Here is a 27,279-nt window from a genome sequence, read left to right as displayed (position 1 = left end):
GTTTATCTCAACATATGTGTGTCATGAATTTGTACATTTTGTAAAGGGTAAGTCATGCCGCATCTCCCTTCCATTCTTTCAGGTTTAGTGTGTAGCAGTGCCGGTTCTAAAGCAGGACAGTCTGGGGAAGAGGCGGTGCAGCAGCGCACCTGTCCGGCAGTGGCTGTGCTGGGTGGCACCTCCGCGGCTGCGCAGAATGTGGCCGGGCCACCCCAGCATGCCCTGCAGCCAGTCGCAGCTGCCACTCTACCACCATCATCGGTTGACGCTGCCACTGCATTGCAGCAGAAAGGAGACTCAAAGGCTGCATTTAAAGAACAGACCATCGCTCACGTTCAAAGAAACAGCGGCACAGAGGAATCAGAAGAGATATCATCTGTCCAAAGAGGACTGGTGTCAGCTACTGCTGAAGACACACAAAAACTTACAGACACATTGGAGGGTCGGACTCCTTCAGACAGACTTTTTGAAAGTGGGAAGGATAGCATTGCTCTTTACAAAGAGCAAACAAGTCTTGCATACAGGGAGACCGATATGGCGGAAGGATCCAGCACAGGCCACTGCCAAGATTGGAGCCAACACCCTGGAGATGCAGGGGGTGTCTCTGCCCCTGTTGAGACAGAAAAGGCACCCTTGCCTCCAGAGACAATCAAATTGGACTACAAGAACATGTCTGGAAAGCACACACCTGGAGAAAGCCCCTTTGTTCCAACAACAGAAGTCATCCCAGCAGTCTCTAGTGCAGTTAAGACAACAGACAAAGACATGGAGCAGCCCCAAACAACTCCCCTTTTTCAGACAAATCAGACTGCCACATCATCTGCGTTTGGCATCCCACAGAAACAAAGTACGACCAATTCAGCGAAGCAGGATTGTAAACTTGACTCTAAGGCGGCTATGGAAGTTGTCACACAAGATCTGCCTAAAACAGACAAAGAAGGTGCGGTTAGTCCAATTAGACAAACCTTGGGAACAAAACAAGGTAATAGTGGAAATTCCCTTTGCTCAGGATATTCATCATCAAAACAAGGAGGGGAGCACATTACCCCTGACAGTGGAAATAGCATGCCAAATTACTCCGATAAAGGCAGCTGTTATCCCCCAGAGGACTGCAGTAAAACACAAAAGGCTACACAAAAGACAAAAACACCTGGCATGCCCACCCCGCCTGAGAATACACAGTGTGTGCAAGAGCTATGCTCTCAGTATGTACGTTTAAGTGAAGCCCCCAAAATGTTTCATTTGGGTAAGGGGACTAGTGCAAGGGAGGGGCAAGGAAACGAATTCCCTTTAGATGGAGATCTGTGTTTTAATGTGGCTGCTAAAGAAGTATTTCACAACATTTCTGTTGATGAACCAAAGCTGCCTGGGCATGGGACATGCACTGACAATGTACAGGTCCCCATTGTGAATGAAAGGTCACAAGTCATGGTTTGCGGCTCTTCTGATGTGGTTTTGAAGCAGAATGACCGTGCCAATCGAATACAAATATCCATGTCCTCAAATCACCAACGGGATGGGAGCGTGCTGCTCGCACACACAGGGAACTGTGAGACTTTAGAGGGGCTAGAATCAGATCAGTCAAATCTTTCTGACTGTATGGTCCAACATGTACAAGAGTCCATTCCAACTGATCATAAACTCTCACAGATTCAGATATGCCTGAATGATACTCCAGATATCGTGAATGTGGAAGAGAGGCAGGAAGTGAGTGCAGAGGCTCTCGATGCTGTTGAGGTGAAAGATTTGATCGATGTAGGTATTTTAATGCAGCCAGATATGAAGGATACCTGGCTGGTTGTAAGTGAGATAGACGGGCAGTCTGAGCATGCAGAGATGGAGGTCAGCAAGGAGTCTCTTGTGCAGTGCCCTGAATCCCAGGCAACTGTTGCTGTATATGAATGCACTGTGCCCTGCTTTACATCAGCTGCCCTTCACAGTGAAGTTACGCTGCTGATAACTGACAAAGAAGAGGAGGGACCAATGGAAACACTGATGCAAGACTCACAAGCCCAGAGTAATCTAGGGAATCAGACCTCATCTCATCCTGATGCACTCAAACCCACAGAAGAGATACTTACCATGGCCTCTACGCAAAAAGAAGAATCTATAATTGTCAAGCAAAATGATGATTCAGCTCACACTGATCTTGCAAACATGTTGACAGGGTTAACGTCCACGGTGATGGATGTCACACTTGAGTCTGTGCGAGAGCAGCAAGAATCTGTTGTGGTGGAAAACACACCAGGTGTGTCATTAAGTTCATTGTCTTGTGGGACGATTGATCCAAAACTACTGATCCTAAAGAAGGGTGACAGCCCTGCCCTTAAGCAACCTTCTTCAATGTCTGCTAGGATCTCAACCAAGCAGAACTTACCTGTCCTGGCTGGATCGCCCAGTGATGGATTAAATAAAGCTGCAGAGTGCCTTGCTAAAACTGAATCAGCTGTATCCTCCATCATAAAGGAGGATGTTATGTTATCTGCTGACCGCCCTATCTCAAACACTCTCTCTCAGTCCTCTCGGACTGTTTCCACTTCTAATGTACTTTCACAGAACAGCTCTGTGAAAGAAAACTTAAATAAATCAAACAGTTCTGGCAAGTTGCTTCAAAACGAATCCTCTGCTAGCGCTTCTTTGTCAACTTCAGTTCAACTCCGTAACTCAAAAAGCCGCCTTTCTCCTTCTGCTGGAGATGTGTGGGGTGCTGTATCCAGTGTTGTCCCAGATGGGAATCAGTGTAAACGTTCTTCGGGTGGTACACCATGCCAGGATTCAATGACTTTGAGGGGTGAACTGGAGTTGGAGCAGCAGCAGTTACCGGATGAAATTTTGTCAACAATGCAAGATGCTCAGAACTCCATCCTGGAGCCACTTGATGCTTCTATAGAAGAGAGCAGCGATGCAGAGGTTGACAGCTCTGTGGATGTCCAGAATGAGGACCGCAATGCTACGCCCAGTCCATCAGCGAACAAGGTAAATGCAACTAAACTATTAACTCGCCTATTATGACTTCAGCCATGCTAAAGCAGTGATTTCATATGTAATTTGTTGTAATTGATATAATAGTCATGATGAAAGCATCAGAGGTAGTCAGCAAAAGTGTATTTATAATTTAGATGTTTTTGAGCCTGTGTACTCTGTCCATAACAGTTTCAAAGCCACAATTTGATGCTAGTGCACTTCTTGGCTGTATATTGAGCCATGTGTGTTTTCCAGCGTGGGCAGAGCAGGACAGACAAACAAGGCTTGTTATTGAAGGTAAGAGGTGTCAGGCATTCTTCAGATCTAATCATTGCAAGCTGATGCGATGATCCTGCTTCTTCCAACTAGTGGTTGACCGATATGGGTTTTGCAATGGCCAATTTAGAAAGTGGGGTTACGCAATAAACTCCTGGTGGTATGTACTAGGCAAAGAAAATTTATTTTTAACAAATATGCAGCCATTAAAGTGAACACGTATTTCGCCCAGTATTTAAATTCACAGTAAGGGAATGTAAAAGTTGCATCCAAGCTGGCATGGTTTTTGGTCTATGCCAAAAATCTCTAAGTGGCTTTTTATTGACCTGGAATATATATCGGTCTATCACTGCTTCAACTCACTAGCTTAAAAATATATTTTTTTCAAGTATAAACTGACAGGAAAATAGAGCTGTATAAAACTGTTTTATCATTCAGAGTAGCATGTATTATTTAGAAATTAGGAGAGAGGTTATAAGATGTTTGCTCACCAAGATGTCCTTGTAGACCTGGCTGTTTTTATGAAGCTCTTTTATCTCTTCTTGGGCACTCTATCTCTCCTTTTATACTCCATGCTGAATAATATTGTGCAGTCACGCAGTCAGATGCACTGTTTTATTTGTCTTTCCCAAGGTTTGCCAATGGATTGCAGGCAAGGTTACAGCAGGGTCTACCCCTTCCACCTCCCCCATTCCATGTCCATCTCCATCTCCCTCATCTGGTGACTGGATGCGTTCTCACACAGGCAGGGCCTCACCTGTGCGTAACTCTCATGGCAAAAGCATGCCCTCCACTTCCTCCCAGGGTTCTGGTGGCTGTTCTCAGTCAGAGCAGACAACCACCCCAAAATCCACACCAAAGCATACAGACATGGCAGAACTGGCAAAACATGTAAGAGAAGGACACATTTAATCTTTTACTTTCAGAAATAGTGTGATTTAATGGTTGTAATGGATGGTTATTCTTATTTTTTGTAATACTTTAAACAGGAAGCAGAAATAGAACATCGTACCCTTGCACTAAAACGTGAAGGTTTCTGGTCCCTAAAACGTCTGTCTCGTATAACCGAACCAGTACGGCCCAAAGTGCAGTGGGATTACCTCTGTGAGGAAATGCAGTGGCTTTCTGCAGATTTTGCACAAGAGAGGCGATGGAAAAGAGGAGTGGCCCGAAAGGTAAGCATTACATTCAGACTGTCCTATTGGAAACATGCTATTTGTATTTTTTTTTTTAAATGTTAGGTTAATAGAGCATCTCACCAATCGACTCATTTTCAGGTAGTACGGATGGTGATGCGCCACCATGAGGAGCTAAGACAGAAGGAAGAGAGAGCGAAACGTGAGGAGCAGGCCAAACTGAGAAGAGTTGCTTCTTCTATTGCCAAGGAGGTCCGTGCCTTCTGGAGCAGTGTTGAGAAGGTGACTTTTGGTGGCTTTTTTTTTTTTGATTGAAATCTCTATTGCACCAAAAACTATCCATGATTCACACTTTATCCACTCAAGGCACCGTCATTTTGATTTCGCAAGCGACAACGGTTTACCAGCTCTAATGCCATGGCGAAAGTTTGAGCAAAACGTGCTAACTGTTCTGTCTTTGGCTGCATAGACGAGCACAGAACACAGCCTCAGAGGAGACAAGAGAGCATGCAGCGTGGCACGACAAATCCCTGACAGAAAACTGCTGCTGCGTTCTATTCATGATGTATTGACACAAATTTCAATATTTGAAATTTTGTCGAGTCCAGTGTACTAGACAGACTTTAGCTGTTGCGCATAATATGTCACCTTTAAGCCTTCTTTTGTTCCGCAGACGTTTTCCTCTTTTGTTTTTTTTTATCCGCCTTCTCTATCTTTCTGTCGCTCGGCTCGACTAATGTATGTCCTGTGCTGTGCACTTAACGCTCTCTCCTCCACATCATGAGTAGACACGCCCCTTACTGCTGATTGGCTACAAGTTTGTTTTGCTAGTCGGCCCGAATCAGTTTTCTAAAGCGTTTTTGAAAAATCGCTTACACCACCTTTAAACTCTTTCCCACCCATTGTTGTACACAGGTGGTCCAGTATAAACAACAGTCCAGACTGGAAGAGAAGCGGAAGAAGGCTCTAGATCTCCAGCTTGATTTCATTGTGGGTCAGACAGAGCGTTACTCAGACATGTTAAGTCAGTCCCTGCAGGCTGCTCCTGTACACAGTTCTGACACTGCAGCTGTCTCCAAACAATCACAGCTAAATGCTGTTGATGAGGATGGTGAGGACCAACTTTTTTTACTGTTGTTGTTCAGATCAAGAGTCTTGGAAGTGAATGAGCAAAATTTTTGAACACATGATTCAGGAAGTTCTTGTTTTCACTTTGTGTTCACTTAGATTAGACATCTAAATTTTCCCTTTTCTGCTGCAGATAGAGACTTTGAGCCACCTTGTGAGGAGGAAGATGATGAAGAGACCATAGAAGTAGAGGAGCAGCAAGAGGGGAATGATGCAGAGACACAGAGACGAGAGATAGAGTTACTAAGGGAGGAGGGCACTCTGCCACTAGACCAGCTGCTCAGTACTTTAACTCTCCCCCAGGTACAGCAATCTTCCAGGATCAACTACAAAACAGTTGGTTTTACACAGCCATTATGTTACTGTCTGGACTATCCAATTAATGTGGTCCATCACTGTTCATATCAGATTGTTTCAGTATGGTATTTTGTTTTCCAGTTCTAACATTTAAATATGACTTATTTTTAATTGCGCAGGACGGTGAATCAGAAGAAGCAGCCTCAGATACTTCATCTTCTGCAGTTGAAGAGGAAGACAAAGAATTCAGTGCCAATGAAGAAGATGGTTAGTAGAGTTTTATTTAGATAGACACTTAACTTTGGAATCCTACCGATTTAAATGGAAATATACAACTTATGTTACTATATTCTTCTCTTCAGCGGAAGATGAAGAAGACACCATTGCAGCCCAGGAAGTTATTGAAGGAGATGGAGACCATGCAGAGGAACTTGATGACCTTGCTAAAGAGGGTAATTCTTTTTAGGCATAGCAGTGATTTTTATATATATATGAAGAGTTTGGTTCCAAAACGCTATAAATCCATTTTGATTAATTTGAGTAAAAATGTGTTTTCTTTACCAAGAAAGTGGCAAGATGAAAACCACTATTTTCTGTTTCAAACTTTCACATAGCATCTTTAGGTTATAATAACATTAAAAATTCAAAACGGGTCATCTTGTTAATGCTATAAATTAATTACAACAATAAAAGAAAATTTCATCATGAACATACATGAACAACAATATCACATTAAACCACAGAAATTCCAAAATGACAATTCCCTTACATTCAACTTCCAAAAGTGCATTCATCTTTGCCTTGTTACATTCATTTAGTTGACAAGTGCTATACGCTGTATTAACAAAAATATTAATGGCATAAATAAAAACACTTACACTGACAAGCTACGCAATATCATGTTCATAATCGAATGCGACTCATCTGTATATATATAAACTACTGTTATAAAGGATTGGGGTCTGTAAAACTTATTGATGAATAGAAATTTTAAAAGCATTTTTTTTTTGAAAATACAACATTTTAAAACATTATAAATGCCTTTACTGTTATCAATTGTATAAAAGTATTAATATCTTTAAAAACAATTACCCCAAACGTTTGAACTGTATAATGAAGATGTTTTAATTATGACTTGCACAGTAATTTCCTGAGGTCATATTGTCACTTGTGGTTTCTTTGTTTCACAGGGGAGATGAGCATGGAAGAGCTCTTAGAGAAGTACAGAGGAGCGTATGCCTCTGATTTTGAGGAGCCCTCAGCCTCAGCGTCACCGGACTCCTCAGAAGAATCGGAGGGAACTGAGGAGGAAGCGGAGGAAGAGACGGAGGGAGAGGACAGTGCTGATGATAGTAGCTCCTCCTCAGGTGAGCTGAAGTTTATGATGATAGAGTCACTGAAACATATGAACTATGTATTGTGTACATATGTACATGCGTTGTATGAAGTGACCAAATATCACACATCATCTGTGATCTACTCAATATTCAGATTCCCAAGTGGCTGTAGACAGTGACAAAGAAGATGAGGATGTGCAGGAGAGTGATAATGAGGATGATGATGATGGAGGAGAGGGAATGGAGGTTCTGCTGAGAGAAGGAGACCATAGTCCTACTGTACCAACATCTCCCCGACCTAAGAAAGAAATCAGCCACATTGCTGCTACTGCCGAGAGCCTTCAACCTAAGGGATATACACTGGCAACAACAAAGGTAGCAACACAAAAAACGTCAGAAACACTGGCTGAAGAACACTGTTTCTGTTTATCATTAACTGCATTTGTGTGGTTTCTTTTTAACACAAGGTCAAAACACCAATTCCATTCTTGCTTCATGGTACCTTGCGTGAGTACCAGCACATTGGACTGGACTGGTTGGTCACCATGAATGAGAAGAAACTCAATGGCATACTTGCAGATGAAATGGGGCTTGGCAAAACCATCCAGACCATTGCTTTGTTAGCTCATCTAGCATGTGTAAAGGGTAATAAGTCAACTCCTTTCCCTATGATGCGTGTTGAAAATATAATGGATATAGTGCAGTACATTTTCTTGCTTTTTGCTTTTACAGGTAACTGGGGTCCACATCTGATCATTGTGCCCACCAGTGTAATGCTCAACTGGGAGATGGAGTTGAAACGTTGGTGCCCTGGATTCAAAATCCTCACCTACTATGGTAGCCAGAAGGAGCGCAAACTCAAGAGACAAGTAATAAATACAATAATATTTTTTTAATTAAAATAAAGATATTTTAAAAACACTTCCACAAAAATCTGTAAAACAGTTGTTTTCTTTTTGCCTTTCAATCTGTGATTTTATAATTGTTTTTCTTTCCTTTTTATTTTTGTTAGGGCTGGACCAAACCCAATGCTTTCCATGTCTGCATCACCTCGTATAAGCTAGTACTGCAAGATCATCAGGCTTTTAGGCGCAAGTCTTGGAGGTACCTCATTTTGGACGAAGCCCAGAACATCAAGAACTTTAAGTCCCAGCGCTGGCAAAGCCTGCTCAATTTCAACAGGTACTTGTATACATTCTTGATCATTTATAGGTCCCATTCTGACTTTTGTTTCATTATGTTTTTATGCGGAAAACCCCATTTAATTAGGATGTAATGAGATTATTTTTTTTTTTTTTTTTTTTTTTTTTTTTTTTTTCTTTTTTTTTTCTTCTTCTCTTCTCTCAATTCTGTCTCCCATGCAGCCAGAGGCGATTGTTGCTCACAGGTACCCCTCTCCAGAACAGTCTAATGGAGCTGTGGTCTCTTATGCACTTCCTCATGCCGCACGTTTTCCAGTCCCATCGTGAGTTCAAGGAGTGGTTCTCAAACCCGCTCACTGGAATGATTGAAGGGAGCCAGGAGTACAATGAGGGCTTGGTCAAGCGGCTTCACAAGGTAGTACCAGTTTATGAATCATTTTTATTAGTGCTGGGCAACGATTAATCGCATCCAAAATAAATGTTTTTGTGTTGTTTATATAGTAAATATATTTATTTATAATATAAATTATATGAATATAAATATATACATGTAAATATTTTCAAAATATATACTGTATGTGTGTCTCTTTATATATATACATAATAAATATACACAGTACACACACATATAATATATAAATAAAAACCTTTATTTTGGATGCAATTAATCATTGCCCAGCACTAATTCTTATGTAATTTATTGCGTTTATGAAAATAGCACAAGCATAGTTACCATGTTTCTCTTATGATTTTTGCCTGAGTTCATTTGTGATGATATAAGGAAGCATTTAGGCTTTTGGCTTCACATAAGTTTCCTACATCTCTCTCTCTCTCTAGGTGCTAAGACCCTTTTTGCTGCGAAGAATCAAAGCAGATGTGGAGAAACAAATGCCAAAAAAATATGAGCATGTTGTGCGCTGTCGACTCTCCAAAAGACAGCGTTTTCTCTATGATGACTTCATGGCCCAGGCCTCGTGAGTAACCAGGCCAAACAGACAAGGGTGGGGTTGAGGAATCAGAAAAGGCATTTTTCCTTTGTTTATAATAACGTCCAAACTCAGGCCTTGGATGATAATTGATTGGATAGTTTTTTCCGTACTTCAGGTGTTAGGGTTGGATTTTTTTTTTTTTTTTTCTTATTGTTTCGTGTTTTTTGTGCCCCATACCATGTTCTCCCAGGACTCGAGAGACTTTAGCCAGCGGCCATTTCATGTCTGTGATCAACATCCTGATGCAGCTGCGGAAAGTGTGTAATCACCCCAACCTGTTTGATCCAAGGCCCATACAATCCCCCTTCATCACAAAGGCCATCATCTATTCTACTGCTTCACTGGTTCAGCGGGCTCTTGAGACCTCACCTTTTGAGGTAAATGGTGAAGACTACCAGCAATTCCTAAAACTTGACTGTCCTGTGTGCTTGTTTATCTGTATTGGAGTGTTCAATCGTGTTCCTGGAGGGCAATTGTCCTGCTGTGTTTAGATACAACCTGCCTCAACATGCTTGCATTAAAGTTTATAGTAATCATGAAGACAGTGGCTGTCCAAAATTGCCCCCATACCCTTATTTAGTGTAGGGATGCAACGATACCATTTTTTCAGATCCAATCCAGAAAATTCTGAGTATCGGCCGATTTCGATCCGATACCAGCGCAGTTTTTTTTTTAATCAATGTAGAATTTCTATATGTCTGATCGTCATTCTTTTGTGTGTTAAACACAATTTACTAAATATAGACAACTTCATTTTAATGAAAAACAACAAATGAAAAAATACGTAATCATAATCTATGACAAAAATACTATTATAAACTAGGTTAGTGGATAATTTATCAGCAAAAGTTTTTCTAGAAAAATCATTAGTGCACAATTTTATAAAATCTAAACATTTAGTGAAATAACATTAGTGGGGAACAAATAAAAGCGAATAAGTGTAGGACTAAATCTAAATCTGTATTGTTGTAAAATACATTAATGAAAACAAATAAATGTGTTTATATATAAATATATACTATAAAATTAAACGACATTTCTTTTAAATGTATAGGCTAGCACAGTAATGGAGGCAGCAACATAGATAGGACTATCATATGTTGCTGCCTCCATTGCTGTGCTATACATTAGATTATTAATAGCCTTTTTCTGTCCTATCATAGGACAGAACACGAAATGCTATAAATAATCTTTCATTGCGCAAAAGTATTATAATACAAATAAGCATCCAGTGCGCAGAATGATGCGCTTAAAGCAACACGTCAGTCACAGTCGAGTCACAGCGCAGCGCTCCGCATAGAGAAGTTCAAAGCACAAAGGAAAGAGATATTGATGCGTAGTTTATTAAATCTGTGCAATAGTTTATTGAGCATGTCCCCACTGGATGCAACAAATGCCTCATTTATAATGGGTTTTAATGTTTTTGTCTCGTCGCTCTGGACGGGCAGGGCATGGTAGGGGCGTAACATTTCCGTCACACGCTTGAGGTATTCAGCCAATCACAACGCACTGGATAGCTGGCCAATCAGAGCACACCTCGCTTTTCAGACCGATGAGCTTTGTAAATATCGACGCGTTTCAGAAAGGCGGGGCATAGAAGAGAAACAATAATGTACAGTATAATGTGGAAAATAATGTTTTTTGAACCTTAACCGCATAAACACATTTCATTACACCAAATACACAAAATAATGTTCTTTTTAGCAGCATCTCATGACCCCTTTAAACAGTTTTAAATTTCAGTTACTGTGCGCTCTTGGAGAGAGTTTCATCGTGTTGACTGTCATAACCGAACATGACACGCAGTTTGAATGCTGAATGATGACAGACAGACACAGCGGGGAGAAGAGTTTGTGAACTTGAATTTAACGACTTAAATATTCATCTGTACCTCACATTAAACTATGGAACGGCTTCAGAACACTTGGACTTTGACTTTATGGTGCTTTATAATGTTTTTGTGCTTTTGTGGGGCTTAACAATAACACAGAATAGTATACGCACAATATCGGATTTGGATCGGTCTCGTCTGACCATTACCCGATCTGGCAGAAAATGCCAGTATCGGAGCCGATACTGATACTAAGTATCTGATCGATGCATCCCTAATTTAGTGCTATATATAGTGGTGTCCGAAACGGTAGTGGACATTATGGAGTGCACTCATTCAATCCCACAATGCACCCCAAAAACAAGTGTATAAACAATGTACTAGCTAGCCGCTGTAGAACACCCAAGCACTGTGATTGTCTGTATTTGCTCACTTGTTTTCTCTCAATCATTCAGTGGACTATATTAGTAATAATGAAGAGTGATATAGGGTGCCATTTCAGACACACCCTTTGATAAAATGGTAAAGATATTTGAGTTTGAAATACTTGAAATACTCAGTACTGTGGTGATCCAGGAGTAGGACACTATTTTATTCTGTCGAGATCAGTATTGTATAAGGGTGGGCAGTATTTCCAAAATGTAAGTTTTGTGAAAAGCACTATATAAATAAACTTTTTCATCTTTTTTGGGACACTTCCGGCTCTTTATTTGATAACCCCCCCCCCCCCCATTGTTCCCATGTGTAAAGTAAGTGGCCCTGTCCACATTTTTCATCCCCCCCCCCCCCCCATTGTTCCCATGTGTAAAGTAAGTGGCCCTGTCCACTGAATGCATTAATGTTACAGGGACATATATGATAAAGTGATATAAATGGTCAAATATCTATTGGTTGACACATTTTTACACATTTCTGTTATCAGGAAGTTTCTAATGTTTTATTTTAGGGCTGCACGATAAATTGCATGCGATATTTAATGTGCATCTTGTCAGTAAAGCCAGTTCTGTAATCGGTGGTATATCTCCATCACGTGCGTGCTTTCACATGGAGCAGCATTTACTACAGAGCCATTGTTCACTGACAAGCTGCACAAAACCACTATCATATATGTAAATACATTAAAATATCGCATGCGATTTATCGTGCAGCCCTATTTTGTTTGTTCAAATCTGTTTTTCTTTTTTCTGGACCCTCAGTGAAGGTTAATACAAAAATGTCTTATCCCCCCCAAAGCGCTGTGACATGTCCATGTTGGACCTGGTTGGCCTGGAGCAGCGTGTGACTAGATACCAGGCAGATGTTTTCCTGCCTCAGAGGAAAGTGACGCATCAGCTTATTCAGGAGATCATGGAGTCCCCTGATCCTCCTCCCAGACCGAAGCCTGTTCGCATGAAAGTCAACAGGTATGTTGTTCAAAATATTCAAACACAGTTGTGATGTATGATATATTGAATTGATTCAAGATATGACCAAAATTTGCCTTAAAATAAAGTTTTGGAATGTTCTTGTTTCTCTGCAGGATGCTTCAGCCTCTTCCTAAATCTGATGGGCGTTCATCAGCGAACAGTCCTCGCCCTACGTGCCCTACCACCACAGCTGTTCAGGCTCCAAAGCCTTTAATTGCAGAGGTCACCCCTCCCTCACAGCCGGCACCTCAAGGTCAGTTCAGGGGGCCAAGTCTAACATCCTCATCAGCAGGTGTCACTCATGTAATGATGACATAAAGAGAAAACATTTTTACTCTCATTTCAGTTTGTCCTGTTACTCCTGTTGCTGCTCCAAGAGCTCCAGTGGCTCCTAGCAGTGTCCCTTCTGCACCTGCAGTCAGGCCTCCAGCCCCCCAGCCAGTGACTGTACGCCCCTCAGGACCATCCAGCGTCACAACTGTGTCCGCTCCCCCTCAACCACCAAGCAACATTATGACTCAGAGGGTCCTGCTCAGCCCAGATATGCAGGCTCGTTTGCCATGTAAGTTCATTGCATCACACTTCATTGTTTCATAGCGATAAGCAGTTAAGTTAAATAATTTTCTTTAATTTGTCATAGCCGGTGAAGTTGTGAGTATTGCTCAGCTGGCCTCCCTGGCTGGCCGACCAGTGTCGTCCTCTCAGGGCAGTAAACCAGTCACCTTCCAGCTACAGGGCAACAAGCTCACACTCTCTGGGACTCCCTTGCACCAAGTTCCTGTTCCTCAGCCACGACCGATCCAAGGTATCCACTGCCTTCCACATAAATAGATGAATAATCTGCTTGTGTAAATAATCCACTACCTGCTATGGACAGGTTCCGCCTTTTCCTGCACGCCTTCAGTCTTTCTTTGAGTGTTTGGTGTGGTCTATGGCTTAACACTTTCTTCTGTGGTTTTGCCCTTTAGGAAATATAATGCATCTGGTTTCCAGTAGTGGGCAACACCACCTTTTTAGTCAGCCAGCTCAGGTGGCAGTTCTTCACACAGTTAGTCAGTCAGGTAGCAGCTCAGCAAATCCCCACCCAACCAGCACAATCCCAACCTGCTCTGGACTAGCAGTACCTTTCACCGCTACTCAAGGTACTGGTGCTGTCCTTGAGTTCATCCTTGTTCGGGTACAGCCTGTATCCTGGGTACCAAACTACCTGTTACTCAGCAGAGCATGTGCATGGGTATTCTGGCACGGGTTCTTTTTTTTTCTAACTGCATGTGACCGCTTATTCGGATGGTTTGTTGGCTATTAACTCAATAGGTCCTGTTGAATGAAGGTATTAAGATACAGGTGCATCTCAATAAATTAGAATGTCGTGGAAAAGAAGAAATTTTGGAGCACTTCATGCTTCCTTCTGCTGACCAGCTTTTTGAAGATGCTGATTTCATTTTCCAGCAGGATTTGGCACCTGCCCACACTGCCAAAAGCACCAAAAGTTGGTTAAATGACCATGGTGTTGGTGTGCTTGACTGGCCAGCAAACTCACCAGACCTGAACCCCATAGAGAATCTATGGGGTATTGTCAAGAGGAAAATGAGAAACAAGAGACCAAAAAATGCAGATGAGCTGAAGGCCACTGTCAAAGAAACCTGGTTTCCATACCACCTCAGCAGTGCCACAAACTGATCACCTCCATGCCACGCCGAATTGAGGCAGTAATTAAAGCAAAAGGAGCCCCTACCAAGTATTGAGTACATGTACAGTAAATGAACATACTTTCCAGAAGGCCAACAATTCACAATTTTTTTTTTTATTGGTCTTATGAAGTATTCTAATTTGTTGAGATAGTGAATTTGGTGGGATTTTGTTAAATGTGAGCCAAAATCATCACAATTAAAAGAACCAAAGACTTAAACTACTTCAGTCTGTGTGCATTGAAATTATTTAATACACGAGTTTCACAATTTGAGTTGAATTACTGAAATAAATGAACATTTCCACAACATTCTAATTTATTGAGATACACCTGTATATGCAAACACTACTGCACATTTCAAGTCAAATGTTGTAGGAGGCACATGAGGTTTGATATGGTTGGGTTTGTTTTTCATTTTATTTTCTTGTTCATTATTTCATGAAGTGAGTGGATTTAGCAGTGTTCTCATTTTAGATTTTTTTCCTTCTCTAGTTTTCGGTTTTAGTCTGTTCCTTTAAGTGTAATGTATGCAGGTTAAGTTTGTGAATTTGTAATTGTCCATGTTTCTCCAGAGTTAAGAGACTAAATAATTGTTCTACCGTTTACAAGGTTTGGAAATAGTTTGTTTTTCTTTTGAAAGAAATAAACATTTTTATTCAGCAAGTATGCATAAAATGATTTCTTAAGGATCTTATTAGAATACTGAAGTAATGGCTGCTTTGCCATTAAATGAATGTTACATTTCAAAATATATTCACATAAAGTTCTTTTGAATATTAGTAATATTTTCCTTTATTTTTATTAAAGGGGTCATATGACGTGATTTCATGTTTTCCTTTGTCTTTGAAATGTTACAAGCTGTTTGTGCATATATAAGATCCGTAAAGTCGCAAAGATTAATGTCTCAAACCCAAAGAGATATTCTGTCTAAAAGTTAAGACTCATCCACACCTTCCTAAAGCACCTCATTAAAACACGCCCCCACAAATCTACGTCACAGTGTGGGAAGATTTGCGTAACACCGCCCAAATGTATACAAAAAGAAAGGTGGTGTAAATTGTACTCTCGCTGTACTATTGTTGCTGCCACCGCCATGGAAGCTGATATTCCAAATATGGTAAGGGGTGTAACATTTCGTCACACGTTTGAGGTATTCAGCCAATCACAACGCACTGGATAGCTGGCCAATCAGAGCACACTGCGCATTTTAGAACGATGAGCTTCGTAAAAATCAACACATTTCAGAAAGGCGGAACAGAGAGGAGCAACAATAAAGTACGGATATGTGGAAAATGTGTTTTTTGAACCTTAAACCACGTAAACACATTGCATTACACCAAATACACAAAATGTTCTTTTTAGCAACGTCATATGACCCCTTTAAATAAATGTAGCTTTTTTGAGCATAAGAGACTTCTTTCAAAAACATTGTAAATAATAAAAACCTTACTAACCCCAAACATTTAAACGGTAGTGTATTTAATAGTGCTGGACCTTTTATTGATAGCTTTGCTACTGTAATCCATAGTCTGGTGCCCAGTCTAACTGAACTTTCTTTCCAGGTGAAATACTTGTGTAGTTTCTAAACACTCTTTGTTTATAATTCCAGTCCCAACATCCATGGTAAGTGGGCCTGGAATTGTAAAGATTGTTGTACGCCAAGCACCAAGTAAAGAAGGAGGGTCAATCCCGACTCTGGCTGTGCCTCCTTCTCCTCGTCCTGCTCAATCGGTCACCCTTCACCCACATGGCACTCCAAGCCCTGTTCTTAGAGCACCCACTGCTTCACAGCCTCCACAACGGCATCCAGTTTATGCTGCTCCACCCCGAACTGTTGCTTCCTCCCAGACTCCACCTACTCGCCCTGTATTGAGAGTAGTACAGGGGCCACCAGCCCCAGAACCACCAGGTAAGTTGAGCCCAGATGTGGTTTTGAGAGTTTACATGACAGAAGTTCAAGCAAAATATTAAACAAAAAGAATATCAAGTAGAATAATCATGCATTCAGTACTTTGTGCTTTTCAGTAACAAAGGCAAATTCATCATCAGTGCGTGAGGACAGTGGTAATGATATGATTACTTTGCGCGTGAGCACTCCTAAGCCTGCATCCTCATCTCGGAGCAGTGGGTCAACATCTCAGCGTCCCCGTGTTCAGCCGCCACCTCCACCACGTTCCCCCTTCTACATGGTAATAAATGGAATGTTAATCTTAAATTGATTTATTAATTCCTAAACTCAGAAGTATGCATAACACTGTTGCCACTTTAAATCTCTGTTTATTCTTCTGACAACCTGCATCAGAGGGTGTAACACTTTGCAAACATACATGCCTATTAACATAAGAATCAGTAACTACATAGTGCATTTAGATCAGAGGAAATTACGTATTTGCACAGTATTTTAACTCTTAATTTTAGTATATAAATTCCTAATGACCTATTAGTTGTTTGTCTGTGTCTACCATTCACATATTTGGTACTTTGGTTTTGACAGTCATGGCTTGCAGACAGCCGAAAGGATCAGCGAGACAGCCGAATCTCTCAAATCATGCGGATCAATGAGCTACACTGCAGTGCTAAGCCTGTGTATGGCCGTGAGGTGCTGGACTTTCTAACTTTCCTCCCAGGCCCTTGTCCATCTCCGCCACGTCCTGTTATGAACAACTGGAGTTACTCAGGTTATAGCTCCTGCCTCACTGCACAATCACACCATACCAGTAGCTTCCTGGAAAAGAGCCAAGCCCTGAAGGAAGCCATCCACAATTCAGAGGAGAGGCTTCAACTTCTCTCTGATGTCATAGACAGGTAAAGCTTAAACTTTAATTTAGAATTGAATATAAAAATCGCAGCTGAAAATAATAGTGTGTCACACTTAAATGCATGCTCTCATTCCACAGGTTCACTTTTGTCATTCCTCCAGTGGAAGCAAAGCCTATCACCATGCACACCTGCCATCCACCTCCCTCCCTCAGACACCAGCAAGGCCCTTTCTCCTCTGTTCTGTCTTCCCATCTCTCCCCGCATACACACACGCTCCATCGCATCCAGTGTGACATGAGGACACATTTCCCTGACTTGAGGCTTATTCAGTATGATTGTGGTAAGTACTGTAATCCCAGTGCAGTGTGCATCTAGGGATTTCATTCTTATTAGATTTACCATGTTAATGCCAAAAACACTAAATAATAAATAGAGGAGACCATTTTATGGCTGTTTATCTGTGTGCAGGTAAGCTGCAGACACTCCACCTCCTGCTTAGAAAGTTGAAGGCAGAAACGCACAGAGTCCTCATTTTCACTCAGATGACACGTATGCTGGATATACTTGAGCAGTTCCTCAACTACCATGGGCACATCTACCTGCGGTTGGATGGAAGTACACGTGTAGAACAAAGACAGGTGAAATACTAGTCCCAGTACTCTAGTGAAATCCAGTAAAAGTATGTTTTTGTATCTCAGATGTGATATTATTGGAATGTTTGTCTACTTTTCAGGCTCTGATGGAGCGATTCAATGCAGACCGTCGCATATTCTGCTTCATCCTGTCCACCCGCAGTGGAGGTGTTGGTGTTAACCTGACTGGGGCTGATACAGTGGTGTTCTATGACAGTGATTGGAACCCAACCATGGATGCCCAAGCTCAGGACCGGTGCCACAGAATTGGACAGACGAGAGATGTTCACATCTATAGGTAAAGAAAAAACTAAACATATTTTTTTTTACATTTAGGATCAGTTATTGTTACTTTTTTAAATAAATGCTTGATATTATACAGATAATGGGAGCACACTGACGTTTAAAATATTTGTTTAGGCTAATCAGTGAACGCACAGTTGAAGAAAATATTTTGAAAAAAGCCAATCAAAAGAGGATGTTGGGAGATATGGCAATTGAAGGTGGAAACTTTACAACTGCCTTTTTCAAGCAGGTATTGCTTATTTTGAAAAAAATTTCATTGTAAAATCTTAGCCTGAATTAAATTATGGAAGGATTGATTCCCCCATTGTTTCGTTCCAACAGCAAACTATAAGGGAGTTGTTTGATGTGTCAGAGGGAGAGAAGAAAGAGGCTGAATTGAGTGCATCTCAGTCAGATGATGATGAGTCCATAAATAAACAACAAACCACTATTTTGGAACAGGTAATTTTGAATATATCCATTTGGAGTATTGCATGTGTCGCATTTGTTTGCAAGGAATTTGTTCCATTTGTTACAAACCGCTGAAAATTTTATTTCAATGTGTTCTTAAAACTAGGCCCTGTGTCGTGCTGAGGATGAAGAGGATATAGTGGCTGCATCTCAAGCCAAGGCTGAGCAGGTGGCTGAGCTTGCAGAGTTTAATGAAAATATCCCTCTGGATGATGGTGACAGCAGAGACCAGGAAGAGGAAGAGCTCTCCAAGGCTGAGCAGGAAATTGCTGCCCTAGTTGAACAGGTAGTCATTGTATTTATGCTCGTCTTTATAGAATGTTTAGAATGTTATTTTTCAGTCGATGCATCACTTAAACCTTTTTTTAAATCATAATGTACCATTTTTCACTACATTTCAATTGTCCCTGTTCTTAACAGCTCACTCCCATAGAGCGATATGCTATGAATTTCCTTGAGGCTTCCCTTGAAGATATTTGCAAAGAGGAGCTGAAGCAGGCAGAGGTAACCATTAAACCAGTAACCAAGCTTTGATTACTTTCTGGTAGAATAAACCTTTAGCAGTTATACTCACAACATCTCTTATGACGTTACAGGAGCAGGTTGAGGCTGCAAGGAAAGGGCTGGATCAGGCAAAGGAAGAAGGTTTGAAACTGCATCAGTCATCCGACAGTGACAAAGAGGATTCCATACCTCCCAATACTGAGGAACCTACTCCAACCCGTCGCCCTCGCAAACACAAAGAGAAAGGTGCTCCTTCTACGAGGGTCAGTGGCAGGCTCAGAGGGACACCTGCTGACGATATATCCCTAACCCAGCGATCCCCAGAGAGAGGCAGGCGGGGGGCATGGATGAACTCTGAATGCAGTATGAGCCAAACCCCTGGGTCAACGCAAAAGTCGCCCCAACACAGAGAAGTGCCTGAGAAGCTTCACAGTGGTCCAAAAGGGCGAGGGACAACCAAAGAATCTGTGTCCCTCACATCATCAGAAAACCAGACAATTCAAACCAACCCACAGCTCTCAGATTCAACAACATTGTCCCCTGTTATGCGGGGTTCAGACCCAAAAATTAGATATGTGCCATCCCCTCACCACCAGCCCATCTCCCCATCGAGCTCTGTGCCTTCAGCTGCTGCATCTCCCGCAATGGACAAAAACTCTAGTGGCCATCAGTCCTCCTCCTCTACTGCATGCAGAGAGGACAATAAAGAGCAGGGGGGAGAGGCACTGTCTGAAACTATACAGTGTAGCAGGAGAGATAGGAGAACCTCTGTGTCATCAGACTCCATCTGTTCTCCTGAACATCACTCTGAACAGGATGGTCAGCTCCCTCTTTCTCCTACTCTGGCATCACCTAACTCTCGCTCGCCACGAAAGCGGCAGTCAGCTGAAAGAGAAATCCTCAAAGGGCTTCCAGAAGATTCTCCATCAGCCAAGGTCCTTCGAAAGCTTCCAGGTCGTCTGGTCACAGTGGTGGAGGAGAAAGAGCCCAAACGGAGACGGAGGGGCTTGAGTGGAAGTGGAGGAGCACACACTGAGGGTTCATCAGAGGAAACTGAACACGCTGAGCCAGTTCCAGACCCAGGCTCTCAACTGTCTGATGGAGGAAGTCAAACGCTTAAAGACTCTCCTCTCAAAGCAGTGCCCACATCCTTAGCTTCTTCCCCACCACCACCAACACAAGAGCAGGATCAGGCCTCCTCTCCATTACATAGTAGCCCAGGGAGAGGGCACCACCCCTGTTCCCCAACACACCATTCATCAGATATGCCTGTCCTACGAAACTTACCAGTACGCCGAAGGCTTGAGACAGAGTCTCGAATGGCTGCACAGTTAGGAGAGCAATTTGTAGGAAGAGGTAGAGGGGTGGATCGGAGATCCGCTTTATCACCAAAGAAACCAGAATCGAATTCAGACAAGGATAGTACTGCTCCAAATGACTCAATGAAGCGCAAGAGGGGCAGACCGCCTAAAACACCTCCACGGGCACTAGAGCTGCCAGAAGACAAGACACCAGTAACCCAGAAAACAAGTCCTGAGCGGAGTCCCTCTCACTCACCAAAACGGAAAAGAGGTCGTCCCCGTAAAGATTCCACCACAACTACCAGCTCATCCCCATCTTCTCCTTCTACATGTGCTCCTTCCTCCCATGAGCCTAATTTGTCAAGGTCCAATGTTATGCCCGTGACTTTGCCTGCTGTCAGTAATACTTCACCAATAAGCTCTCCACTCAACCCCACTTCACCCTCAAATGCTGCTGAAGTATCGTCATCTCCTAAACCAGATTCTGAAACAAATCAAAAAACATCTGTTTTACTGTCCTCTATGCATGCAGACTCTCAAAATATGTCATTGTCTACATCAGAACTTGGTGACTCGCATGGTGAAACTCACACCAGTCTGAACCCCCTAATTGCATGCATTGACTCTGACACCAATACACTAGAAACTTTATCACACAACACTTCTGCAGCAGCAATCTCTCAGACTTGTACAGCTTCTTCCTCTACACTACATCCTCCAAGTCCTATCAGAGAGCCTCCCATTTGTAATGTCTCCATCCATGAAGAGGAACTTGCCTATACACCTGTGTTTTTTGAGACCAGTGAAATCACACCATCTTCAGAACCTTCAAATGTCTCGGTGACTGCTGTAGAAACCAAGGAAGATTCACTCACAGAAAAAGATCATTTGCAGTACTCAAATACATTAACTCAAGTCACTTCACAACTCATACAAAGACCCAGTGCAACTGAAGACTCTCCACAAACTTCTGTAGAACACATGTGCAATATAGCTGCATCTCTTACTCCCACTCATCAGTCATCCACCCAGCCTTCTCCTTCACCTGCTTTGACTTCTGAGATTAAGCAAGAATCATCTTCATCTAAATCAGAGGTACCAGAACCTTCTGTGACACTGACTGTGTCAACAGTCCAACAATCCACACCTACATCTGATCAAACTTCTGTTCATCCCTCACAAACTCAAACTACAGACATCGAAGCAGCAACAGATTCAGCACTTGTATCTCACAAAATGTCTTCAGTGTCTTCACAATCTTCGTCCATCACTGATCAGATGACAGCGGATTCTTTTTCCACATCCAATACAGATGCAGATTCTTCTCAGTCCAAAAACATGCCAGTGGAGACCATGGCTGATAATCATGAAGGCCAACATTCACCCAAGGAGGAGGTTGTGACTGAGGATACAGAGAAAATGGAAATAGACAGTCTTGCTGAGGAAAATGTAAGAGAAAAAGACAGCATCTTATCTCAGCTAAAAAGAAGGAAATTGGATAGTTTGCCAAAGGAACAGACACCTGGTGCCTCAGGAGTTGCCTCATCAAATTCAGATATTGAGTACCATGATGACCCTAAGAGTGATGAACCTGATAAGCCATCAGAAGGGGAGTCAAGAGAGGAGAGAGAGACCAGAACTTCTGCCAAAAAACGAGTCATCAGTAGGCAAAGCAGCCAGGAGTCAGTCCGTTCCTCTTCCCCATCTTCTGTATCCTCCTGTGGTACAAGATCATCCCAGTCCAAAAAGGCTGGAGAGAGTAGGAGGCCTGCAAAAAGGAAACGGGAAGATATAAAGTCTGAAAAAGAGAAAACCGAAGAAGAGTCTGAAAAACACCAGTCCAACTCTTCCTCATCTTCAGACTCTGAGGACTCTAATAGCATAACAAGATGTTTGACAAGATTGACTGAAAAGAAGTTGAAGAAAGATGGCATGATTGCTAAATATGATGAGAGCAGTAAGAGGCAAAGGGCAAGGTCAGACAAGAAGGGTAAAACCACCAATACCACAGAAGGGGAGTCCAGTGGAGAAACGTGTTCAAAAGTAACCCGGAAATCTGCAGGCCCACAACCCAATACTTTAGCCTCCCCTGAACCTGAGGTACTGGGCAAACGCTGCTCAGCCCTTAATGCTGCCGCCAAGCTCTTGGCAATGAGGGGAAGAGGACCAGACACACCCAGTCCCAGAAGTAAGACAGCAGCACAACAAAGCAAACCGCTGTCCTATGAAAAAAACGGTAAACCCAAGGGGAAAACAGGACAGGACTCTCCCAAGATGTCTAACAGTAAAGCAGGGAGTGGCAGGCAAACCCCCAATCAGTCAACTGAATCACCACAGTCCTCTTCTTCTGCTCGATCAACTCGGCAGCGACCGGGCAGCCTTGTTCCCCCCTTGGAAACAGAAAGGGTTAAAAAAGAAGAAAAGAAAAAGGCATCTGATCAGAAGGAAGAAGGCGAAGATGAAAACAGAGAGACCAGGTCTTCAGGAGGTCATAGTGCCTGCAGTAGTATAAGCAGCGAAAGAGGAGCAGGCAGCAGTAGAAGTCGGAGTAGCAGCAACAGCAGCCAGCGCACCCACAGTTTGAGCTCGCAGAGTACAGAGCCCACCCGCTCCTGTTCCAGGGCAGCATCCTCTTGTAGTGATACAGAGAGAGGCAAAAGTATTCAGCGTAAGCGTGATGGAGGCAGGGAGAGCAGGAAAGAGAAGAGGTCCCAAAAGCAGGACAAACCTGAACTGAGTGCTGGATCCAGCGACGGGACTCCAGACAGGGTTCTTAGGAGCGTAGCTGCATTGGCAGCCGCTCAGGCACGTACTCCAGCTAGCAACACACGTTCTTCGTCCACCCAAAACCGGCACTCCAAGACGTGATAGAGAGCAGAAAAGTTATCTTTAGGTTTCAACAAGGAGTGAGACAACAACTTCAGCGAGAAGCGAATGCAGTTTTTTTTTTTTTTTTTTTTTGGAGGAAAGTGGATCCGTTTCATTTAAAGGCCATGGTTTAGCTGAATGAGAGAAGACGAGAGGAGAGAGATCTGTTGCACATTGTGATTAGATCTGACCTCGCCTTTGCCCTCTCAGCTATCTTAAGTCAAGCCATTTATAATGTGGAAAGGGTCTATAGATGCAGGACAAAGATGAAGATTTGGTCACCTATTTAAAAATGTCCTAATAATTTGAGTTAAACCCTGGAAAATATTTTACCCTTCCACAAAGACTTTGGAACTTCAAAGTAGCTGGGCAAGAGGCAAGATTTATTATTTGTTCACACTATGTACTGTAATCACAAAGACTGAAAGACTGGAAATACTATGTAAAGTATGTGTTAAAAGATTGGTCGCATAGATTGTACACTTTTTACAGAGTTTACTAGTGCTGCAAATGGTATTGATGAGGAAGAAATTCATTAATGCTACATTGAAATGATTTAGTGGGGATTGTACAATTGTAAAGTTTTTAGACTGTTGCATTCTGGATCATGTTTGTCAGCTGTTTTGACTATTGTTTGTTTCAAGTCAGTTGATAAATTACGAAAATATCTTCTATATCTTCCAGGGTATGAAGAAGAGGGCAGGTCTAAAAAAAATGTGATTTCTTTTTCTTTTGGTTTTGTTGTTTTGTGTTGTTTTTTTCTCTGTACTATGCTGGAGTTACTATTTGCTTAGATCACCTGTCTTGTGTAATGTTTCAGTCCATTACTTTTAAATTCTGCTGCTGCCTGCTTTCCCCATTTGCACATCTGAAATGTCCCAGACATTGGAGGATTGCATTGTGGTTTAGGATTTTTTTTTTTCTTCTTCTTCTTTGAAACATCGACTTGTCAGTACATCTTTACTGGTACCTCACTGCATTTTGTAAGCTCTAAATTAAGTGTATCTCTTGAGCTTGTGATAAATCTTGAAATTTGCTTGTCATTTGCTTTATAGCAGTACAGAAATGGGAGACAACATCTTGCTATTTTTCTTCTCTTTCCCAAAGTGTTAGTCATGATCATCTTTACACATTAATTGTATTCACAAACAGAATCTAAATGAGTTTGATAAAATGAGAGTGCCTGTTGATCCATACAAGGATCCATGTTAAAGTATAGAAGTTTGGTCATCTATAGTGCTTTGAGTGTAATAAGCTCTTCCACCCTTCATTGTAACAACACCATTATGTGCAACCAAAACTGAAATCTCCAGTGAAATTTGCTACTGTCAGCTATTTTTATTTCTGGAGTATTTGTCCTTTTTATGAATGGACCGATGCTGGGTGGGTAGAAAACACCTGAAAGAAATTAAGATAAATATCTTATTTTTTTGCGGAACATTGGCAGTCAAGTAAGTTGTAAGATAGCTTTCTTTGCCCCTTTTGGACAGAAAGATGGGGTATTTAGTAAAATATGGTGATGGTCTTTATTTTCATTTTGATTTGTCTATTCTAATTTGTTACATTCCTTATGTTCCCTTGTAATTCCACATTGTTTTACTTGAAAGATTGAAACAAAAATGTAAGTTGAATAAAAAGACCAAAAATACACGTCTTTGTTGATGTCTTCCTACTTATTCAAATCGTAAATTACTTGAAGCACGAATTTCTTTATCAACATTGAATGGATCCTTTACAATACATGCAAACTTGTTTGTGTCCCTTTTTGTGATTGTAAAAGTGCAGAATTACCTCGGTAGATTGAGTTAACGTACCGCAAGTCAATTTGCCACGTATAATCTACGAGCTCCTATTCAAACCTCTTTTACGTTTTTATGGTAACGGTTCAGTCCGTATCAACAAGACTAGCACAGGATTGATGATCCAAAAAATCATTTTGGCATTACAAGAGTGAGAACCAATAAGAGATCAAGCATTTGCGTGAAGTGAGAATTTGTACGGCTCTGTGTTCCCCTGACCTCTTGCTCTCATTTCGTTTTCAGAGCACTTTGCAGCATTGTAAGCATGAGAAAATCCGCTGACATTTCCTACTAATCGGCCGTGAAAATCCGTGATCCTGCCCCCCGCTGAAACCACTGCTTTTTTGACAAGGACCGCAACAGGTGTGTACATTAATTCTACTAGACACATTGAGCTTATTCGCTGGATTTATTTAAGAATATTAGCCAGCTAGCGGGCTAACCTGCTTTTGAAACGCGTTCTGTTGCCATGGCAATTGTACAGGGAAAGTCGTGCACTGACTTGCAACGCAAGGGAATCAAGTGCGCCATTATTTTGGTTTAGCCTGGATTTCAACACGGCAAAAAGGTAGGTAAAAACAACATGAGTAATTAGATAATTATTAAAAGAATAAAACATGTTCCAAAAATATCTATAATTTGTTTTAAAGTGCCTTGGTTACACTATAATTACAATGTGAGTGTTACGGCAATGTCACAGTATATTTCAGGGTAGACTGGGAAAAAAAGTTTGTTTTCTGCTCTCTGTTATTCATCTGATAATCCACATTTTTATCTTTTCTACTTTGTTTTTAATGATTGAGGATTTTGATATATTTAAGAAATTCTGTATGGACGTCCTTATTATAATTCTTCGTATTGCATTGTTGCAGATCCCAGTGTAGTGTTACCAACAACTTCTTTATATATATGCTTGTTTGTTCCACCAACCAACCACTTTTCTCATCACGTTTGACAAGTAGGGATTGTCTTTCTTCTCTGATTCTTGCTCGCCTCCTGGCCTTCATTTTCATGTTCATGTATCAGGTTTAGGTCTCCTGTGTTTCTAATAGGTCACTTGATCTTGAGGTTTCAGCATGTCAGTATGTAAGTATATCCAAGTTGGGCCAACCATCACAGAAGAGGCGAATTTGTTCCTTTTTGTCAGGTATTACGTGCCAGAACCCAGACGACAGCTCGCTGTGGGGAGGATGATAGCCTTCCACTGGACATATAAAGCTAAGTGGTGTGGACAGGAGAATTTTCTGTCTTAGAGGGTTGTGATCTGACTGCCAGCACTGCTGCCCTCCTTCTGAAGAGATCACGGTTTACTGTAAGTGTTGAATCAGTTATAAAATGTGTTGATGATTTTAAATGTTACATTTGATCAGGGCTGTCAAAAAGTCATTATGGATTTTTCTTGTAATCTTTAATGGTTCACAGTGAAATGGTTCTCCTTTAAAATGTTTATTATTTATTTTTCTTTCTCGCTGAGCAAATGTCACCTACCTAATAAGGTCTCCAAGCCATTTAATTTGAGCTCAAGGCCAAGAGGTCATGGTCCGGATGATCTAGTTCACTAGATCAGAACACAGTTACATCATGAAGGTTTCTCAGGAGTCTCTCTTCTAATTGGCACTTGCAAAAGCACCTACAACTTGATTTGGACCTCAGTGATGTTTGTGCAAGATGCATGTCAGTGGTGTACCTTATAAATGATATCAAATTATTTGACCCATTGAAATGGTTTTCTTTTCATTTATTATACAATTAACAAACGCAAAAAAGACCTCTAACACTAGCTTGCTCTATTCTTTTTCTATTCTGTCTGTTTTCTTTTTATTTATTATATTATTTTAAAAACCCTTGCTACGTGTACGATGCTAAGCTAACTGAGACTTATTATAGCACTTGTATATCATTGCTCTTTTGTTGATTTTGATTGCTTCCATTGTCCTCATTTGTAAGTCGCTTTGGATAAAAGCGTCTGCTAAATGACTAAATGTAATGTAAATGTAAATGGTTAAATACTAAAAATAAGGGTTAGTTGAAGTATTAAGTGACAAAACCTCAATCATGTTGTTGACAGGTGGGGTACTCATCTGTGGAGAGAAACAGGGACAGAAACATGATGCTAAGCCTTAGCATTTTGCCATTTACATGCGCACACTACAGATAGGGCTGATTGAGTTTCAAATTAGGGATGTGACATCACGTAGCAATATTAGATCTTTCAGCTCATAAGTTCTTGAATAGGTGTTTCACTAAATCTAGAAGTTTCTCAGCCCTCCCTCGGTCCTCATCAAACTTTTATGTTTGTTCTCAGAATGGGGACACCGGCGGAGCACTCAGTGAGTGAAACATGCAGGTGTGAGCCTGATCCAGGGGTGGAGGGAGAAGGCTGGGGAAGTGACTCTCATGCAGAGCCCTGTAACACACCAGTTCCTCTGCCTGCAGCGAACAAGAAGAAAAAGAGAAAGAAGA

At 41.6% G+C, this 27,279-nt stretch overlaps 1 protein-coding gene and 1 long non-coding RNA gene across 4 annotated transcripts; both read left to right on the top strand.

Annotated features, from left to right (window-relative positions):
- The first annotated feature begins 85 nt into the window (after positions 1 to 85).
- Positions 86 to 24,665, top strand: LOC107669484 (helicase SRCAP-like). 3 transcript variants are annotated; one of them, XM_016461724.1, is made up of 33 exons: positions 86 to 2,976; positions 3,220 to 3,261; positions 3,874 to 4,131; positions 4,230 to 4,415; positions 4,518 to 4,658; positions 5,292 to 5,487; positions 5,638 to 5,807; positions 5,981 to 6,068; positions 6,164 to 6,253; positions 6,992 to 7,168; positions 7,293 to 7,513; positions 7,606 to 7,783; positions 7,871 to 8,007; positions 8,151 to 8,320; positions 8,503 to 8,695; positions 9,118 to 9,254; positions 9,460 to 9,646; positions 12,334 to 12,503; positions 12,620 to 12,759; positions 12,853 to 13,068; positions 13,147 to 13,311; positions 13,475 to 13,648; positions 15,806 to 16,105; positions 16,222 to 16,385; positions 16,691 to 17,001; positions 17,094 to 17,296; positions 17,425 to 17,594; positions 17,690 to 17,886; positions 18,009 to 18,123; positions 18,216 to 18,335; positions 18,451 to 18,630; positions 18,765 to 18,848; positions 18,941 to 24,665. In XM_016461724.1, the coding sequence occupies exons 1-33, from the start codon at positions 535 to 537 to the stop codon at positions 23,015 to 23,017; spliced, it is 11,799 nt and encodes a 3,932-aa protein (XP_016317210.1). In that variant the 5' UTR covers positions 86 to 534; the 3' UTR covers positions 23,018 to 24,665. The 3 variants fall into 3 exon arrangements, with proteins under 3 accessions (XP_016317210.1, XP_016317211.1, XP_016317212.1); XM_016461725.1 differs by lacking the exon at positions 3,220 to 3,261; XM_016461726.1 differs by lacking the exon at positions 13,475 to 13,648.
- Positions 24,666 to 25,288: 623 nt separating this feature from the next.
- LOC107669466 (uncharacterized) lies at positions 25,289 to 27,279 on the top strand. Its single transcript, XR_001631989.1, has 3 exons — positions 25,289 to 25,384; positions 25,964 to 26,128; positions 27,122 to 27,279. It is a non-coding gene; the product is annotated as an uncharacterized LOC107669466 (long non-coding RNA).

The sequence above is a fragment of the Sinocyclocheilus anshuiensis genome, unplaced genomic scaffold (genome assembly GCF_001515605.1).
Source record: "Sinocyclocheilus anshuiensis isolate Anshui unplaced genomic scaffold, SAMN03320099.WGS_v1.1 scaffold252, whole genome shotgun sequence".
Classification (NCBI taxonomy): domain Eukaryota; kingdom Metazoa; phylum Chordata; class Actinopteri; order Cypriniformes; family Cyprinidae; genus Sinocyclocheilus; species Sinocyclocheilus anshuiensis.
This window is presented reverse-complemented; position numbering and strand designations above follow the sequence as displayed.